Here is an 18,928-nt window from a genome sequence, read left to right on the forward strand (position 1 = left end):
GATATGTTTTTTTTGTAAGGTCCAGCGCGCCGAAAATTCACCTGCGGGCATGAACAAGACCAACTCGTCACAAAATCAGCAAGAGCTGCCTCTTGCAGTAGCGTTACCATATGCGTACCTACGCGACGTGAGTGGTCGCTGCCGGTCTCAACAAGCGGAATCGAGGTAGGCAGGCAGTGCGACAGTGCCCTCCATCAGCAGCTTACTTACTGTCCAGAACTGCACACAATGCAGCTTTTGAAGGGAGATAGGAAGGCACAATAGTCATGCTCCTCAGTGGTTCTCAATGATGATCTGATGATCATCAATGAAAGCTCGGCATACGGCTCTGCAAAGAGCTCCGCGGCGGTGTATTTCAATTATTGGCTGTGAGCCCTCCTGCAAGCCCTCCCATTGGTATGCCTGCCACCCTGACTGCATCAGTGCGTCCTGATACAGACCATCGCAAGGCTTCTGGGGGATCGGGAACAACCTGTGCAATCATACTTGCACCCTGATGATGTGACACATCCTTCCGAGAAGAAAGAAAGGTGCATGTGATTGTGTTTCGAGGTTGATCAGATACGGGTACTGCGCCGCTCAAGCTTTTGCCGTAACAATAGACGAGGCTCTCGAGTGATTTTAATAGAATCGACAGAAAAACTTTGCGTGGCTCATGCAACGTTGGAATGTGCACTGGAGATCAAGACTCATTCTGGAGGGCACACTGGCGCTGCACCCGAAAACTCCGCTCGTACAAGGAGTTTCACGTAGCGGGATAGCCTCACTGAAACGCATTGGTACCAAAGCAGCCTTAGTGTATAGAGTAAGTTCTTGATCTGGCCTTGCCACATTTCAAGTGTGGTCTGGCCTCAGAGACGAGAATGCTTGAGCCTTCAGATCAGCACACTACTATGCAGGCCCGTTCGCTGAATGGAATCCACGGCAATTTTCAGTCGTGAACCAACCCGAGCTTTGATGATCTAAAGAGTCTATGACGCTATTGTGCCCTGGCTTTCGGTGAAGGTCCATCGGACTCCTTCCTATGCTCTCGGCTTTGATGCCTCACGATAGCGCCCAGTTCACCAAGTTCCTTCAAGTCAGCCACTCAGAACAGACATGTTCTCCGGATTTCTATTCGAGGGCCTCCATAATCGCGTACTGGGAACCAAGACAATACAAGCATATAGTACGATCGTACACATGTGGCCAGTGTACCCGCCAACACTCTGCTGGTTGTGAGTAAGACCAATTCAGAGCGTCTAACACTTCGAAGATCACTATCAATGGTTATCAGCGACTCGGAAAAGTGCGCGTCCAAATCCGATAGTGTGGTAGCTTAATATTGCCTTGCTGTGCAGCAGTATCACAAAACTTTGGCGCCCACACTAGGACGCTCTGTGTGAACGCAATATCGAGTTCGTCGTATGTGCGCAGGCCACATTGGTGGATGGGCATTGAATACAATACCAGCTCTATGGTTCCAAACGCGACCTCGGGACGGCCAGATGCAGTGTGTGACACAAATATCGGCCCGTCCTGGATTTTGTGCTCCTGATCGAGATGCCCAAAATCCACTTTAGAATATCACGACCAGCAAGGCCCGTTACATATGATGCTGAAGAACACCGAACATGCTCATCTGAAGAGGTGTGGCTTACAGCAGACATCCTTAGACGCCTTGCTGTGCTGATATGAGTCGTATTCGAGAATCAACGAAAACTGGGGCTGTGTCTCGACACGCCAGATCTTTCTGCTCAGAACCACCGGAATAGCCGCAAGCTTTTGTACTGATATAACACGCTGCACTTGTGCCAGACACCGACCTGCACCACCCATGCCAAATACCACTATGCTCTCTCCTGAAACTAAGAGCATCTCTTCCTGGAAGGGACCACCATCTTGTTCACCTGCGTGTCCCATCTGATGGCAGTCCCCACCCATGACCGCGCGTATGTATTACAGTGCGATCAAGCTCCCCGCCTCGTTGAAAGCATTCCTCGTTGAAAGCATTCCTGACTTGAGATGCAAAATGTGGTCAAGTTCATGCTGTAGAGATACGGTATTGCGGACGGTCCGAGAGTACCTCCCAGGTGATGGCTGTGCTGTGCTGTTCTTGCACAAGTGGCGCACGGTCATTCCATCATTCCTCCACCAAGTTCTACCTAGGATCCCACACTCCCAAACATCTGCTATGGAGTCGAAAGTCCCTGTTGATATACCACAGCTTCTTCGCCTTACGATTCAGATCGTGTTCTCGCCGCCGCTCGCTCACTACCGCATCTCCGCCGAACCCCTAGAATCTCTTCATCGAGCTTGAGCGTCCTGGGGCGCGGAGGAACACAAGAGTGTTAGGGGAGCACATAAACTCGACTGTTTGATCAATGATATCAACACAGAGGGACATACTCTTATGAGGGGAGACGTGGTCATACATGCTCGCTGGCGTGCGGCTTAGGTAGGGAAACGTTGCCGGAAGGCAGTACAACGCGTCCTTCAACTGTAAAACGTCCAGTAAGTGCTGGCAAGGGTTACCGCCAGTCTATGAAATACACAGTACATGTGATGGCTTAAAAAGCGCGTGCGTCTGGTTGCCGCTGTCTGCACGCAGTGTGTCGGGTCTGTATTGCGTCCATGATGACCGCGCGGCTGGCTAATACTGTGCTAACTTGTAGGTATCGAGCGCCGTACAATATGTCAGGCAATGCATGCCTGTAGGCTTGAACACGCTGAAGAAGAGCATGGTCTGCCTGACCACGTCGTTCTCGACATCATCGCTAAAGAATACGCAGGAACCAGACCCAACTCGAACACGACACCCAACCCCTCACACATCCCGAGAGGTCATTACAATCATGCTTAATGATTGCGGCCCATGATCGAAAGATAGCGCGCACACGACAAGCACAACGCGACATGTCACTACCACTTAGCGCCTGCGTCCACCTCAACACGATACAACCTTCGACGCCGCCGAAAACCTCGCACAGGTCACGAAACCATCGATTGCGAACACGTGGTATAAAACTGGCACAATGATGGCAATGAGGTGCAAAGCTACAGCCGGTTGTGGCTTGCTTCACTGGACAACACTGAGCTACAGACTCACCTAGGAACCCCCCTGGTCTCTTCATTGATAAATGTTAGTGTTTTTGATCTTGAAGTAAACCTAGGTGTGGGTTTGTATTGAGCGGGGGCTTGCCTATAAGGCATTGTGGGTTCGAATCGGATCCAACCGCACGCCGGCGTCTGGATCTGCTTCGATCTCATATCCTGTCCATGCTACATTGTTGCCTATTGGCACGTGTGTACGATCACCCATAGAATGATCGAAGAGATTCTCTCATACACGGACGCGGTTGGCTCATGGTAGACGTAGAACTCGTTGGGCGAGTGGACTATTCAGGAGAAGATCTATCTCCAGGCCGAACTCCGTCCGTCTAGCATCTCTATCTGTTTGATCCCTTCGGAATGTCCCATACGGTCTCGCGTTTTATCTTTTTTTTTGTTTTGCGTAGTTGCGTCGCTCATTACTTCAACATGTGTCATGACGTTGAATCATGACATCCGCAAGGCAAAGGTCGGTGTTAATTGGCGTCCAGGCTCACGTCAAAGCGAGTCGCAATTCCGGCCTTTTTAGCGCACGCGTCGAACACCCCTGAAACTGCTCTACACCTGCATCCGATAGTATCTTCGGTGCGTTATTGGACGGACGAAAGTTCCTAGCTGCGTGTTCCGTGGACATGGCTGTGGGGAGCCGCGTGCGCTCTACGGGCGCATATATATACATGATCCCCATGCACTATGTCGCAGAATGGCTCTTCCGCAACCGACAATCAATATGTCGGAAGCTATGGTTCCACCTGCTGGCTCGTCTTTAGATTACCTCAATCTCCATACCACAGCCCTCGCCTTCATCGACGCGCAAGCTCAAGACCCCTCGCAGCCACAACGCATGAACTTCAAACGCATTGAGAGAATCTGCACAACAGACTATGAACATTCATGGGGACACAATTATGCAGTGTCGATGAACCCTCGTCTTCAAGGCACATATTCGTTCTCGCATTTCACGAAGCATCTCGAGGCTATGTTGCCGAACCTGGAGTCGTGGGAAACAACAGTGACTGATGTTCTAGTAGACGAAGCGAAAATGAAGGTCATGCTCAGAGTCAGCTTCTGGATGGTTCCAAAAGGCTCACAGGCATCGGTAGAAAACGACTTGTTATGGATGCTGGAAATGAATCACGAGGGAAGGAAGGTAAAGAAGAGCACTGAGTTCGTTGACGGCATTGCGGCAGGTAGATTGAAGGAAATTATGATGGGTGGAAAAGCGTGAAATTACTGGTACGCAAGCCACGCCTACGGTGCCACATTTCTAGCATCATGGACACAGCACGATGTCGAAGCTACAAATAAATACAGAAGAATGGCTTCATACGATGAAGGAAGAATGCTCAATATGGTATCTTTGCTAGAACGATCAAACCCTACTCAACGCGGCATAATTTGCCGTTCTCATTCGGCAAACCATCTACACTCTCTACCTTCCACCTCTCACTGCCCACACCTGTTGTTGCGAAGAACAAATCGTAGGGGTCAAGCTTCTTCTTCAGCTCGAGCAGCTTCGGGTACTTGTCGCCCCAGAATGCGAATCCGAAGTCCGGTTCCAGACGATCTGCCTCAGCGAGGTAACCTCCGGCGCCAGGGCTGATGTCACGCCAAGACTGTGCATCGACGTCCTGGAAGTCATTTCGGATCTTCAGGATCTCCTCACTTGTGCTGTTGATGGGCCAGCGGACGGATTGCATAGAGAAGGAGACTAGCGGTCGCCAATGGCTGTTGACCGCGTTGTCGTTGTTGGCAGGGTCTTTGGCCTGCATGTTGAAGTGGACCTGGACTCGGTTCTTCTCGGTGGACCTCTTGATGTGGTCGAAGATTTCTTGACGCTTTTCCTCCGTTTCAAAGTTTGCGCGAGGGAATAGTCGAGAGGCTGTTGCAACATTGGGCTTTTGTACGGCTTCGAGTGGGAACGATGAGCGCCATGCATCATAGTAGTTGTCGAAGTGCGTAATGTTAGGGTCGAACTTGACACCAAGCTCATTCAGCTTGTTGAACCAAGGTTGAAGAAGAGCAGTTGCATCTTCGAGTGACTTATTGGGGGCGAAGAATGGCGAGAACGCGAAGGCGAAGGTTCCGTTGGAAGGAATTAATGTCCAATAGGTGTACGTTTGCGCATCAGCGTTCGCGATCCATGAATCGACGTAGCTGCGAATGGCAGCCCAGAAGTTTTCGACTCCGGTTTGCGCAGATGAGAAGCCAAAGCGAGCGGCAGTAACCTCGAGATCAGGATGAGCCTTGACAGTAACCGATGTTGTGACACCGAAGGTGCTGCCGCCTCCACCGCGCAAGGCCCAGAAGAGGTCAGTGTTGGAAGTTGAGTTTGCGACCACGAACTCGCCGTCAGCGGTGACCACTTCGAAAGACAGGACGTTGTCTGCACCAGTTCCGTAGATAGGAGTCAATGGGGAATGTCCGCCTCCTAGAATATACCCACCCATGACTCCGACAGTCTCGCCCTCACCACCAACAACAATTCTTTTCTTCTCGGCTGCGGCCTTGTATATCTCGAAAGCTTGCACACCAGTACCAGCCTTGAAAGCCGGTCCTGAGTAGCCCATGTTGCTGTCTTCATACTTCTCGATGTACTCAATGTCTTTCATCCAGTGCGTCCAGATGCTTAAAGAATCTTTGCCGCCACTCTTTCCAAGAAAATCATGCCCCGTGTTCTTGACGACGAGTCGGACACCAGTATTCCGCGCAAAGTTCACAGCAAGCTGGACGTGCTTTGGCTCGGTGGCGTTCATCACGTACTTGGGAAATCCGCCGCGTGTGCAGCCACGCGAATCGAACAGATTTGGGATCGAGCATGTCAATCCTTGAGCGACTGGAGAGTACATTTCAATCGGGTCATGTATATGCGTGTATGACTTTTGCCATTCCGTTACAGTGTACGCAGCGCATTGGGTCGCATTGTAACTGGGCTGGTCGGGATAGCATACTGCCGCTCGAGGGGTCGCATCTGCGATCAAACGTCCGTCGCTGAGGTCATTCAACTGAGCCCAAGCCTCATCCGAAGGCCATGCTTCGTCGCCAGGATAGACTTTGCATCGCGAAGTGGTGACATTGGGGGCGGCCTGTGCAGCTGGAGAGAAGAGGTACTTCAAGGTTGACGAGACACCATTAAGATCTACACCGACGTGCACATTGCCAACGTCGAGGTTTGCTGAGAGCACTGGAGTCGCGCTCGTGTAAGTGGCCAACAAAGCTGTGACCAGGACCGGGAGTGAGGCCATGGTGATGTTCGGCTCGAACGAGCTTCCCTCTCTTCACAGGTCGACCGCGTCGAGCACTTGCAGATCTGTCACACCGGTCAAACTTTAATCATACGGAATTGCATAAGAACGGGTTTCTTACATACTAGCTTCTCGGTCCGAAGCTGCTCTGGTTGTCGACGAGATCAAGATCACTCACGCTGCGAGATATTGACAGGCGTGGTGCAAGAGTAATGAAATCAGGGCTACCTCGTTCTAATCAAGGATCAAGGTTGTGGCAAAACTCGAAATGCCGTCCTTGGCTGCATTTCTCGCTCATTTCCTGGCCCTGTATTCCCCCAGTGGATCATCAATTCATCACAGCGGAGGATGCACGAACTGAGCGCGAAGCACGGTCAGTGGCACGGCGCGCTGCGCACGTTGTTGGTTGAGACGGCACATCGGAGGGGGCGAGCAACGTCAGGCCAAATTAAGAAGAGGGCTAACCGAGTCTGGTGATGTAAGATTGATCATGAATGATCGTTGCTCAATGGGGGAGAGGACTCGACTGGGATGCGACTCAGCTGTTCATCTTACACCCCGCTTTGCTTCGGCGTCACTAGAGGAACGCGTAGCAAACATGGTACTTATCTCGTATCTGTTACAAAGGAGCTGAACGTACCAATCTGTAGCCATTGCTTAGATGGCAGCGTTTGGTGTGATTGGTGCGAATATTGGAGTTTTGAAGTCTTGGAGCGGACCGAGCCTGAGAGCCGCAACGTAGACGTGCGCGCCTGACACTCCCGAGGTCACCGAACGAACATCACCAACTCCACGGCTCTAGAATGGGCTCAACGATATAGTCTCGCAGGATTCTGAAACTGCACTTGATAACAGAATCATGGTCCGCTACCCTTACTCGCTATCACGGATGAGAGAGAACTTTTCGCAGGCAGTGATGCCCAAGAAGTGTTTGCCGCCGCTTAGTCGACACGCGGTACTCGCGGAGAGTAATATCTGCGCTAGTGAAATACTCCGCGTTACAGGGCCCGCTTCGCTCAGCAATTATTCTCCGAAGTCAGTCGAGGATTGTCATGCCATCACGTCTGCCATTGTATGTGTATACAAATATCTTGTTTTCATCCCTACACAACCCACTGGCCAATCTTATAATATCGGAGCTATGGGTGTGTGAAACGAACCTCGGAAACATCGTCAAAAACCATCACGTCCTCCTGAGGTCAAGCACGTGTCGCATGAATCGGTCCGGGACGTGCTCAATGGCCGGGTGGACTTCCCCGTCAGCCACACACAGGCCGCTTGACCTGTGCGCAAAGATCAACACTTCTTTTCTCCAAATCTTCTCTAGTCGTCAGAAATGTCCTGATTGATCACTGCCATGCCTTTCCAATATCGTCCGCCTGACTAGCCTATTTGCCCATCATGCATTAAGTAAAACAAAACAACTGCTTGGGGGCTCTAGAACCGGCCTATAGGTCCGAAATTCGTCTAGACAGGATTCTTTTCCCCAACGGTAAGGCGGGACCTGCATCAAGAAACGGCTGGGAACGAAGTTCATGCAGGCTGGAGAGTGACAGAAATCTCGGTTGCATCCACCGAACGACAAGCACCACCCCAATGCATTTGCTACCCAGAAAAAACCTGTGATCTTCTTCTCGCTAGCTTCGCTACCTCCCACTCGGTCCCACCTGCAAGCCATTGAGGCACATCACCTCATTCAATACTCTTCTCCAGGCGAATCAATTGCGCCTTAACGATCTTATTCTCAAAACCGCCTGACTTTCTTTGCGCGATCGACTAGGCATACAGAGGGTTGCATATGCAAGAGCCTGTCAAGATCTCGTCACATGTGCTAGCCAACTCTGGAATTGGCTTTCACGCGTTTCTATAGGACCGACTGAGACTTCCATCTGCACTCCGACTCATTCCCCATCTCGACACATCGATAAGGTTCACTTGGTTGTGAATCGCAATTATACTTGTCGTACACATCATGGTGGAAAGTCGGCAAGAGGAATGCCTTACGATCATCGCCATCTTCACGGTTCTGGCCTTCCTCTTCGTAGCGGGTAGAGTGTATTCGCGCTACCTAGGGCGCAACTTTGCCTGGGATGACTACCTCATCATCATATCGATGGTTCTTCTGTTTGGACAAACAATTGCGACTTGGAAATGCAAGTCACTCAATTCTTTATACTTGACGAAGGCTTATGCATAAGTAGTTGTCCTGTTAAGTGGTACTGGCTATCATGTCTACGACCTTCCAAAGAAGACGGTACCGGAACAGATCACGACAAACAAATGGAGTTTCGCTGTCCAAATGTTCTACCATCCAATGATGTTTGCGATCCGCGCGTCTATCATCATGTTCCTGTGGCGCATGAAGGATAAGCGAAGGAGGATCAGGTACTCGCTGCATGCGGTTTGTAAGTGTAGCCCACCACTATGGCACTACTGGAGGTCATATCTGGAAGACGAATACTAACCTCCGCGACAGGGTGGCTCAATATCATCTATGGAATCAGCACCACTCTCGGCAATATCCTTCAGTGTACACCTGTGCAGTATGCGTGGGCCAGACCCGCCATGGACACTATGGATGCCGACGGCAACCTAGTCAAAGGCGGAACATGCTTCGACTCTCGCACCTTTGTTCTCACATCTTGCGCGCTCAGCATCTTCATGGACGTCATCATCATCCCTATCCCCTCCATCATGGTCTGGAACCTACAAATGGAGCGCAAGACCAAGATGCTCGTCGTGATCGTCATGTCACTTGGGTCCGTAATACCAGTCCCAAGAACGAAACCCGAGCTAACGGAGTGAACAGATGGATAGCAACAGGTGTATCAGTGGGCCGCTTCATCGTCTACTACTACCGCATCGCGCCCACCAACAAAGACCGAACGTGGGACATTGGCGTCTCCATCTCCATCGCCGAACCCGCTGTGCATATCATGACGGCCTGCGCACCCGCTACGAAACGTCTCTTCCGCTACCTCTTCCCGTACTTCGCTCGCAGTCGCACAACAGGCAACTACTACGAAGACCGCGTGACTACGAACAAGTCCACTGGCGTCCGGCGCAACTTCAACAGGTTCAGCTTCGGTCTGAACAAGGACGAAGAAGAAGGCGCCGAGGAGATTGGCATGGCGCCGAAGAAAGATGGAGATGTGGATCGAGGCTTTGGCATGAAGCGCTTGAGCACAGTGGACTCGCGGGAAGAATCCAAAGAAGACAAATCGAGCATACATGTTGCGGAAGCGGAGCCGCAGCACTGCTTGGGACTTGCGAAATGATGGCGTTGATTGGGCGGATATTGTGAATTACCTAGCGTTGCTGGTCATGGGGCGTTCGATACCATGTTTGTTTTGTTGCGCTTGTATGATCATTGAGGGCCTTTGTATAATATTGATGACGATAACGAACTGGAAGTGGGAAGCGTTTCGTTTAGGTCCAAGAAGAGGCAGTACATCTTGCAATACATCAATGTTGCGCAATTGCCAAAAGCCTGTGACGTGACATGACTTTTAGAATCTCCATACTCATGGACTAATATTTGTAGTCAACATTCATCCGAACACTCGCGATTCTAAACTCCTCGTGCTCCCCATTCCTGTATCTTTCTGACTTGTGAAATACTTACTACCAATTTCTCCCGCCCACACCCTGCCAATCAGATGTACAACGCATGACCACTACCAATAGCGTGATCAGACCAGTATATAATCTCCACCACGCCCTTTTAACACTATTCTTCTACACTAACAGTCTCCTATGTTCCAAAAGCAGCCCGAACACCTCGCTATGACCTGGTGTCTGCATTCTAAAAATCCCTGACGACTATCACATGAGAGAGGTTAGAAAACACAGCGAACACGAGTCATGTCGTTTCCATCTCAGCTTTCTTCTCACGGCTATGTTTCAATGGGACGGAACTATTCGTAGAATGATCAACTCCCGAAAACTTTGAGCCATTTAGGGCTAGCGATATATAAATTCTTCCTCCTTCCCACCCTCTTTCTTTCACACCAACATGCTCTCCTTCCAGGTCCCAAAAAGACCTGGAAACCCCTCCCATAGGCTAGTGTCTGTTTTCCAAAATATTAAAACAATAGTTCTTGAGAAAGCTTAGAGAATGCTAGAAGCACTAGCTGACGTCAGGCTCTCTTCTCGCAGTTGTGTTCATGTACGTAAGATAATTATGTCTCGAAAGTTTCGCGGAGTTTTGATCGATGATGGATAGCGATATAGAAACTCCACTACATTGCTTCTACTTCCTTTTCTTATCTAATATCACATCCTCCTACATTGTACAAAATACCTGCGATAATTGCCATGACCCTGGTGTCTAATGTCAAAAAAACCTATTCAGAGAAAATAGGACGAATACTTCGCATGTCGTTTCTCTCCCAGACTCTCTTTTCGCCGCTATGTTAGATGCGAAGAAACCATATTCGTGAAATGAAACGACCACGCCCTGAAGGTTTTGCAGACTCTTAGCTAGCGACGTATAAAATCCACCACGGCCCTTCCAATCTCTTCCTCCGCACCAATATCATTTCCTACTATTTTCCAAAACTGCACGGAAAACACGACATGGTCTGGGTTGTCTGCTCTCCTCCAAAAAAACCCTGACGATGCTCAATAAGAAAGCCTCGAAATGATAACAACCATCACAACATGAGTTTTTTTTTAGATTCTCTTCACGCAGTTGTGTTAAGAACTTTGACGCCGGTGAACTGTGTTCGTGGAATACCATCTGAAATCTCAATACCTAACCTTCCCCGCCCTCACCCTACTCGGACTATCCGCCCAACTCCCCGTAAACCCATCCTCATCCTGATCCCCCTCACAATCCACATCCCCCAGATCAATCCCCGTCACCCCATCCGGATCACTATCTCCCTCCTCATCTACCCCACCCTCCCTCTCCGGACTAAACACCGGACTCGTCGCAATGCGCGGCCGACTCTTAAACACTCTCTCATAATCGACTTCATCGCTGAACAGCACCTCCTTAGGCGTGCGCTCTGGATCCGTAGATTTCGCCTCCTCGATGATTTCAAACGACTTGCGCGTGCGCGGCGTGTCGAATTGGTTGACGGGGAAGAGCGAGTTGCGGCTTTTGCGCTTGTCTTTGTCACGCGGGCCGCCGAGGGATTGACGGGGCTTGGCTTCCATGGCCATCATGCTGAGGCGCGTGCGTTCGAGGAGGGTGGCGTGGCGGTCGGGTTCGGGGTCGCTGGGGAGCGTGGGGAGTTGCGGGCTGGGTTCTGGTAGAGGCGATTCAGTGATCGGTTCAAAGGAGGTGGTGCGGGCCATTGACATGCGGGTGCGTTCGAGGAGGGAGAGGGACATGCGTGGTTGGGGCTTCTTGACGGGGGAGGGGGTTGCGTCGCCGATGGATGTGACAATTTGTTCGGCTAGTGCTTCTTCGGGGTTGAGCTCTGGTGGTTCTAGGAAGGGTGTTGGCGGCTCGAAGGGACGTGCGAAGGTCGGCTCTGGAGACGGTGGCTGAGAAGGGTAGTCAATGGCCTGTGGCGGAGATGACGGTGGCTCCTCTACTACTTCTGGTACAATCTCGGTCGTGTCCAGTTCAGGCTCTGACACAGCATATTCTTCCACCGGGCTTTGAGTTGGATACGATGCCGTCCCTGTACTGCGCAAAGCAGATGTATGACCAACGAGCGTCGCTTCGGAATCAATAGGCGTGGCTGTAACCGGTGCTCGTCTTGTGGGGAGCAGGACCGGAACCCTTTCGAGTGACGACTTCTTGCTCTGAAGCAACGGCCGCGTAGTTCGCACTGGGCTTATCGGCACCGGAGGTATCGACTCCGATCGTGTGTTCTTGCGGCTTCGTGCTGGCGAATGCGCACCAGATGAAGTCCGTCTTCGTGCCAGCGGGGAAGCAGTTCGAATCGACTTTGAAGTAGTTACGCGAGCCAAATCCGCCTTCATCTCGCTCAAGATACCCTCATACTCTGAGGACATAGCTGGGCGCTGCACAGGCTTCGTCTCATTTGCGCTCCGCTTGCTAGACGGTAACGCATACCGTAAATGGTCCTCGAACTTGAACTCCTTGGTGACTGCAGGTGCTTTCACAACAGTAGCCGTGGGGTCTGCCTTGTCCTGCTGAAGCCTCTCATGGAACGTCTTCCACTTCGCCAACCTGTCTTTCTGTTCCTGCACCCTCGACTGCAAGTTCTCTAGCAACCCCGCTTCAGGAGTAACATCTTCCAACTTCCTTCCATGCTCTACCATGCGCCAGATCTTGTCAAACCTGCTGCCCATCCAAGCTTCGCCAGCTTGCACATCGTCGCCTTGAAGCATAACATCTAGCCACTTCTGGTTGCCAATCCAGTTGTCTTTGAGCTGCTTTTTGATAGCATCTGCCTCTCTCTGTGGCACTGCGGGTCGCTTTGCCCGTGGCGTGTCTTTGCTCTTGCGTATGCGCCGATTGATGTCCTCCGTCTTGCTATTCAACAGAGCCTCAAATTCTAAATATCGCCTCCTCTTCTGCTCTTTCCGTCTCAGAATGTTGACAAGCGCCGCCTTGTGCGCGATGGCTAGGGGCAGCAGAGACTGCTGACTGCCCGCAGACAGTGTCGGTGCAATCGCCAGTCTCCTGGCAACAGCCTCATCGCTGACCCTGCTTTCTCGCGACTCGAGCACTTTCTTAAGCGCAGCATTGGAGAAGATGGCGAGTATCTCGTAGAACTTCTCGCCCTTGCATTCATCCAGCATAGTCTTGCGAAGCACAGTCTCCCGACCCAAGACCCCATTCTTCTTCAGTTCGTTCAGACATCGATACAACGCAGCGCGGAGGTTCAGCGACTGAATAGGCTCGAGGGGCGGAAAGAATGGTTGGAGTTTCTACATATCATCAGCGCCACCCCAAAATTACTTGGGCTGTACTCAATTACCTGCGCCGTCTCATCGGGATCCCATATCTCGAAAAGTCGAAAGAGCGCCCATTCAGTCCCACCAATCCTCTGTCTCTGATCCGCGTTCTTCGCCGAAAAGGTTTGCACCGAAATTCCCGGCCAGTCGCCCTTCAAGTCCAAATCCAATAATCTCAAGTTCGACACAAAAATCCTAACATCCTGCGCAGGCGAAGGGTTCAGCGGTTGCGGCTTTGTGTTTGTTTTGGCAGACAAGCTGCGGGAAATGCCGTGGGTCGTGGTATTAGTGGCTGTCGACGACTGCGAGGTTGACCGCGACATGCTCTCGCCGTTTGCATTATCTCGGAGTTGTTTGGTCTTTGCTGGGTCATATAGCAGCTTCCAGCGGTGAGGAGAGTGATTCGTGTGGTGTTGTTTATGCTGCCAAGGCGGAGGGAAGCGACTAAAGTCCGCGCGCATGCAGGTGCAGGGGTCCGCGCTTTCCTTCGTCACTGGTTGCGTTTGATAGTGAAGTGCACAAACATTCACGCTTCACTCACTCTTCGCATAGCGTGAGTCGGCTTCGCACACACCTCCTCCCTGCTTCGACACACCACACCAGCCAAAATGGCCGTCGACGAAGCAACACAGACCAACGGCGTCCCCCCGCCCACCGCGGGGCAGTCAAAGGCAGAAGAAGTCTCACAGGCCAAATGGAGCGTCGAGAGCGGTATGTCCTAGCAGCGCGTCGTCGTACGCTCTACTCCACCCCATAATCCACACGTGTAACTGACCTGCCACCCACCCAGTCCTCACCGAACTCAACCTCACCTACACGGAATCGACCGCCTCCCCCCTCCCCTTCTTCCACCTCCTCCAGCGCCTCAAAACCACAAAACGCGCCGGCTGGCAACGCTTCGGCATCCCGGCCCCCGAATCCATCTCCGACCACATGTACCGCATGAGCATCATCACCATGCTTGCGCCCGCCAGTCTGTCCAGCAAACTCGACATGGCCAAGTGCTGCCGCATGGCGCTCATCCACGACATGGCCGAGGCGCTGGTGGGAGACATCACGCCCGTCGATCCAGTCAGCAAAGAAGAGAAGAGTCGCCGCGAGAGCGAGACGATGGATTACATCTGCGAGAAGTTGTTGGGCAAGGTTGGTGGGGGGCTCAATGGCGTCGAGGTCAGGAAGATTTGGCAGGAGTATGAGGATAGCGAGACGAGCGAGAGTTTGTTCGTGCATGATGTGGATAAGATTGAACTGCTGCTGCAGATGGTCGAGTATGAGCGGGAGAGTGGGTGTGAGAGGGATTTGGGCGAGTTTACTTGGGTCGCGAAGAAGATTGTGAGTGAAGAGGTGCAGGGCTGGGCAAAGGATGTCTTTAGGGAGAGGAAGGAGTTGTGGAAAATCGCGGGCAGGACGTGTACTTGGAGGGCGGATACGGAGCCAAAGGAATGAAGATGAATGACAAGGTCGGGCGATACTAGGAAGACGGGGAGGGCACGACAATGAGATATGCTTGATGCTGTACGATGAAACTTGGTGTTATATGGTACAAGCCTTGAGTCGAGAGAACAGGGCGGATCTAAATACCTCCTTGATACCCCTTTTATACATGATTCAAAACCCCGTCTTATGCGCCAACAAATGCTCAGTATGCTCGCCAAATACGCCTGGTCGTCACATCCCATCATCCCTCACCCCGACCCAGACCCCTTCTTCTTATCCTCCTCCTCCTCATTCAAATGCTTATGCTGCCCCGTCAAATTATGCCACGCGCTCTTCAAGAACCCCTCTCCCTGGTGCCCATCTTTCGCAGCCTTATCTTTCTCCCTCTCGACCTCCTCCCTCATCTTGCCCGGATTGATCACCCGGCGGGCGGACTTATCGCCCATCTCGTCGGCCAGCATTTCCAGAATCGTGCGCTGGTTGACGCTCAGGTACTTGGGCATCGCGACCTTGAATTCCACCTTGAGATCGCCTTTACCCGCCCGCCGTCCGCCGTTGAGGACTTTCATCCCCATGCCGGACAGTGTGACGCGATCGCCCGTCCCCGAACCCGTGGGCACTTTGACCATGACTTCGCCGTCGAGCGTCGGCACCTTGATCTCACCCCCCAGGACGGCCGTCGTGAGCGGCAGCGTGGCCGTATGCAGAATATCACTCCCATTGCGCTTGAACTTCGGATCACTCGCGACGCGAATCAGGACGTACAGATCGCCCTTTTGCCCGCGGATACTGCCTGAAGACATGGCGTGCCCGGTGAGCGGGGCGTCGCCTTCGCCGTTGACGCGCAGGCGCATGCCGTCCTCGACGCCGCCGGGAATGTCGATGGAGATGGATTTGCGCTGCTTGACGGCGCCGTCGCCCGAGCAGGTATTACAGCTACTACCGCGCGGAATGGCGAAGCCCGAGCCGCCGCAGGAGCCGCAGGTCGCGGACATGTGGAAGCCGCCCATGCTGGTGACTCTCTGACCGGTACCACCACAGGACTTGCACTCAGCGCGCTTTGCGCCCGTCTTGAGGCCCGAGCCGGAACATGTGCCGCACTCGACCAGGGGCGTGATGTGGATTTCCTTGCTGACGCCCTTTGCGGCGTCAAGGAAGGAGATGTTGGTTTGGATTTCGATGTTGTCGCCGACGAGGATTTCTTCTTGGAAGGGGTTGCGTCTGCCGCCGCCGCCGCCGCCTCGTGGTCGTCGTCCGCCAGTAAATGCTCCGAATAGGTCTTCGAAGTTTATGTCCTGGAAACCGCCTGCACCTTGGGCGCCGCCGAATCCACCAAATCCGCCAAATCCTCCTCCTCCAGCGAAGGGGTTTCCGCCGGGGCCGCCACCGCCTGCTGCGCCTGGGTTGAAGCCACCATTGGAGTCGAATGCAGAGGCGCCGTAGGAATCATAGGCCTTCTTCTTGTCGGCGTCGGAGAGGATTTCGTAGGCGGACTGGGCAGCAGAGAACTTTTCTTTGGCGGTGGCTTCCTTGTTGGTGTCAGGGTGGTATTTCTTTGCGAGGCCGTAGTAGGCTTTCTTGATGTCGGCGGCGGAGGCGTTTTTATCGACGCCGAGGGTTTTGTATGGATCGGCTATCGCGGAGGATGGTGAAGTTGCGTGGAAGTGCTGCAGCCTGTTAGCTCACAATGTATACAATTGGGTCGATTTACACATACTCGTATTGATGGTGCATTCTGCTGTCTCCGTACTGTGACCGATGGCCGCCTTGGTTGTGCTCGGTTTGCGGTAGATATCCGCCGTCTCTGACATAGCGGTCGTGACGTCGATACAGCGCGGAGAGGTGCAACCGCCCTGAGCGGCATTGGACCAGCCAGGCTCATGTCGAGAGATTAAGAAGATTAAAATGGGCGTATGTTTCGTTAATGTTGCGCCGATACAGCTTTTCCGATGTGGTTCGCTGGAGAGAAAGTTTTGGGGATGCGGTCGCACTGGCCAATGACGAAGCGCCGTCTCCGCGAGCTTCTAGCAATTTCGACAACAGTCCCGAGGCAACTCAAGCTCGAGAGGGTTGGTTGTTATTCGGCGCTTTCTACATGAAGTGACGGGTTTGCACTTTCGTTTGCTCTTTGTGTGCAGGTATGCGCCAGAACATGAGGCGATGCGTTGCTCCAGCTCATGTGTGCAGGCGTCGTGCAGCACATGGCGGAAACGGGAGGATGCCGCGTTGGACCCACGGCCAACGACACGGGAGATATCGAGTACGTTATGCAAGGTACCAAATGTTTCATTATGACTATGCCTCTATTCATGTCCCATGTACAGGTAATTTGCCATACAACATGCTCAGTCATCAACATTCGACCGTTCCCAGGTCGTGCCCTGGCCAGCTCCCATCCGCTGGTGCTGCGCCTGCCCAATTATAGTAATATGCATCCCAAAACGCCAGTCCAATGCTCATGCAGGTAGTTGTAGTGTAGGCTGACTATTGCCAAACCTGGGTATCGTGGAGAAACGCCGCAAGTGCAGCGAAGTGTGTGTGCGAGGTCATGTCGTGTGGTATCATTTCCGTTGCGGTGCGAATCGGACTCTGAACTCGTCGTCTGCACGCTGTTAGCTGCCGCGCTCGTCGACAGCGACGTGGCGCGCCGTACCTTGGTGTTTTGACTTGTACAGCCAGTCGACAATGACATCAGACTCTGTCACGCCGAGCGCGTTGAAGTGTCTGCGCACTGCCATGGCTACCTGGTCCTTGTGCACTCTTCGTTTGGACTTGGGCTGGGCCATTGTTGGAGAGAAGCGCCCGATGCCTTGGCCGAGGACGACGTGACTGAGCGGGTTCTTGAACGTAGAGGGGGTGTCGAGGCGGTACGCGCGCCGGTAATTGTGTAGCACAGACGTGTCTTGCGACGCCCATTTGATCTGTGGGGTTTCTTGTCAGCTGCGCATGCTCTGCTCGATTACTGACGAGTGCCTGGTGACGTGGGCGAGAGGGCGAGCGCCGAGGCTGACAAAACCTACATTCGACGGATTGGAGTCGCTGGACGTCTGTCCGCTGTGGACTGATGCATTGTCCACCTCCTTCAGAGCGCTCCCATTCAGCACCGTCGCTCTGCCATTGCGCGGGTTGCGCGAGCCCTGCAGCTTCTCCTTTACTGACTGCGTTTCGTCGTGGTGTTGTTTTTTGGGAGGCATGGTTGTGGACAAAGTGTTGCATGAGACAGAGTCCTTCAAAGCCTCCGGTAAAGTCGAAAAGTGGTGCCCGTGAGCTGGGAGGGACAACGAGTGCTGATCTTCAGTGCTTCTCCTCAAATGACCTGCGACGACCGGCACATTTCAACGCGCTTTGCGCTAGAAGCATGACGTCGAATTTCAGGGTCCCACTTGGCCCAATCCAACCTAGGGGCTCCTCGAGATCCTCGACCCTCAACATGTCAGGTACACACAGACTGTCGTAACTTCGAGCCGTCTCTCCAGCATCCAAGTCGGTTTCCCATTGAAAGACCTCCGTTTTCGAATGGTACCAACGGGCGTTTTTCGCAATCGGCGGCAGAGTTGCTCGCGCGTTTCGCCGGTCGCGTCTCGGCACGCGACACCTACGCGACACACTTAAGCACACCGACAGTTGTATGAGGGCAATCACGTGAGTTTCAATGATCGAGTCGCCCAGCTGTTGCGAATATCGATACTTTCGGAGACCAAGTGCGACTGATTGGTCAAACGACTCCTATGTAGTAGTACGCCATGGAAGTCGTAATAGCTGGACGTCTTGGAAACGGATGGAAGACTCCGATTCATCGCAAGAGATGCAATGCAGGAAGCGTGACTGAAAAGAATGCAGAAGCAAAGGTGCATGTTTGCCTATCCGAGAAAACTACCGTAGAGTTTGGGGAGATACTCCATCACCGACCTCTCACCCGTTTCAGTCTAGATGGACGCCACACCCTTCTCGTCTCCACGATGAAATCTGAACAACTTCGAAGACAACGAAGAAGAAATCTAGTCTGTCGATACAGTTGCAGAATCCTTCAATCTAGGCCATAGACAAGTCTACACTAGATGCGCTGTAGATGGGATCTCTTAGTTTACCTGTCAGATATTGCAAACCGCCCGCCGTGGAACCTGCCTTTACTACCACCAAACCTCACTACTGAAGAACACTCGTTTTCTCTCACCTCAAGCAGCACGGTAAGGGCGCTGCCCCACCGCTCCGATCAAGCTGATTGCCACGAAGGGCCTATATAAAGCACGGCTCTCGGGCGCCAACTCTCTTCC

The 18,928-nt window shown here is 52.6% G+C and overlaps 9 protein-coding genes across 9 annotated transcripts; 3 read left to right on the forward strand and 6 right to left on the reverse strand.

Moving 5' to 3' along the window:
* Positions 1-1,272: 1,272 nt before the first annotated feature.
* On the reverse strand, positions 1,273-1,923 carry SNOG_12717 (hypothetical protein; the record flags this gene model as incomplete). Its single annotated transcript, XM_001802885.1, has 2 exons — positions 1,273-1,556; positions 1,641-1,923. The coding sequence occupies 2 exons, from the start codon at positions 1,921-1,923 to the stop codon at positions 1,273-1,275; spliced, it is 567 nt and encodes a 188-aa protein (XP_001802937.1).
* A 1,897-nt stretch (positions 1,924-3,820) lies between these two features.
* Positions 3,821-4,318, forward strand: SNOG_12718 (hypothetical protein; the record flags this gene model as incomplete). Its single annotated transcript, XM_001802886.1, has 1 exon — positions 3,821-4,318. The coding sequence occupies one exon, from the start codon at positions 3,821-3,823 to the stop codon at positions 4,316-4,318; it is 498 nt and encodes a 165-aa protein (XP_001802938.1).
* Positions 4,319-4,469: 151 nt separating this feature from the next.
* Positions 4,470-6,335, reverse strand: SNOG_12719 (hypothetical protein; the record flags this gene model as incomplete). Its single annotated transcript, XM_001802887.1, has 1 exon — positions 4,470-6,335. One exon carries the CDS (start codon positions 6,333-6,335, stop codon positions 4,470-4,472), a length of 1,866 nt encoding a protein of 621 aa, XP_001802939.1.
* A 2,299-nt stretch (positions 6,336-8,634) lies between these two features.
* Positions 8,635-9,613, forward strand: SNOG_12720 (hypothetical protein; the record flags this gene model as incomplete). Its single annotated transcript, XM_001802888.1, has 3 exons — positions 8,635-8,740; positions 8,812-9,094; positions 9,145-9,613. The coding sequence occupies 3 exons, from the start codon at positions 8,635-8,637 to the stop codon at positions 9,611-9,613; spliced, it is 858 nt and encodes a 285-aa protein (XP_001802940.1).
* A 1,471-nt stretch (positions 9,614-11,084) lies between these two features.
* On the reverse strand, positions 11,085-13,061 carry SNOG_12721 (hypothetical protein; the record flags this gene model as incomplete). Its single annotated transcript, XM_001802889.1, has 3 exons — positions 11,085-11,852; positions 12,085-12,269; positions 12,290-13,061. 3 exons carry the CDS (start codon positions 13,059-13,061, stop codon positions 11,085-11,087), a joined length of 1,725 nt encoding a protein of 574 aa, XP_001802941.1.
* Positions 13,062-13,825: 764 nt separating this feature from the next.
* Positions 13,826-14,663, forward strand: SNOG_12722 (hypothetical protein; the record flags this gene model as incomplete). Its single annotated transcript, XM_001802890.1, has 2 exons — positions 13,826-13,928; positions 14,008-14,663. The coding sequence occupies 2 exons, from the start codon at positions 13,826-13,828 to the stop codon at positions 14,661-14,663; spliced, it is 759 nt and encodes a 252-aa protein (XP_001802942.1).
* A 239-nt stretch (positions 14,664-14,902) lies between these two features.
* SNOG_12723 (hypothetical protein) lies at positions 14,903-16,388 on the reverse strand (the record flags this gene model as incomplete). Its single annotated transcript, XM_001802891.1, has 2 exons — positions 14,903-16,328; positions 16,372-16,388. The coding sequence occupies 2 exons, from the start codon at positions 16,386-16,388 to the stop codon at positions 14,903-14,905; spliced, it is 1,443 nt and encodes a 480-aa protein (XP_001802943.1).
* A 611-nt stretch (positions 16,389-16,999) lies between these two features.
* Positions 17,000-17,204, reverse strand: SNOG_12724 (hypothetical protein; the record flags this gene model as incomplete). The annotated part of the gene is made up of 2 exons (XM_001802892.1): positions 17,000-17,065; positions 17,151-17,204. 2 exons carry the CDS (start codon positions 17,202-17,204, stop codon positions 17,000-17,002), a joined length of 120 nt encoding a protein of 39 aa, XP_001802944.1.
* A 62-nt stretch (positions 17,205-17,266) lies between these two features.
* On the reverse strand, positions 17,267-17,848 carry SNOG_12725 (hypothetical protein; the record flags this gene model as incomplete). The annotated part of the gene is made up of 2 exons (XM_001802893.1): positions 17,267-17,575; positions 17,675-17,848. 2 exons carry the CDS (start codon positions 17,846-17,848, stop codon positions 17,267-17,269), a joined length of 483 nt encoding a protein of 160 aa, XP_001802945.1.
* Between the last annotated feature and the right edge of the window lie 1,080 nt (positions 17,849-18,928).

Source organism: Parastagonospora nodorum, assembly GCF_000146915.1.
Source record: "Parastagonospora nodorum SN15 chromosome Unknown scaffold_23, whole genome shotgun sequence".
Taxonomy (NCBI): Eukaryota; Fungi; Ascomycota; class Dothideomycetes; order Pleosporales; family Phaeosphaeriaceae; genus Parastagonospora; species Parastagonospora nodorum.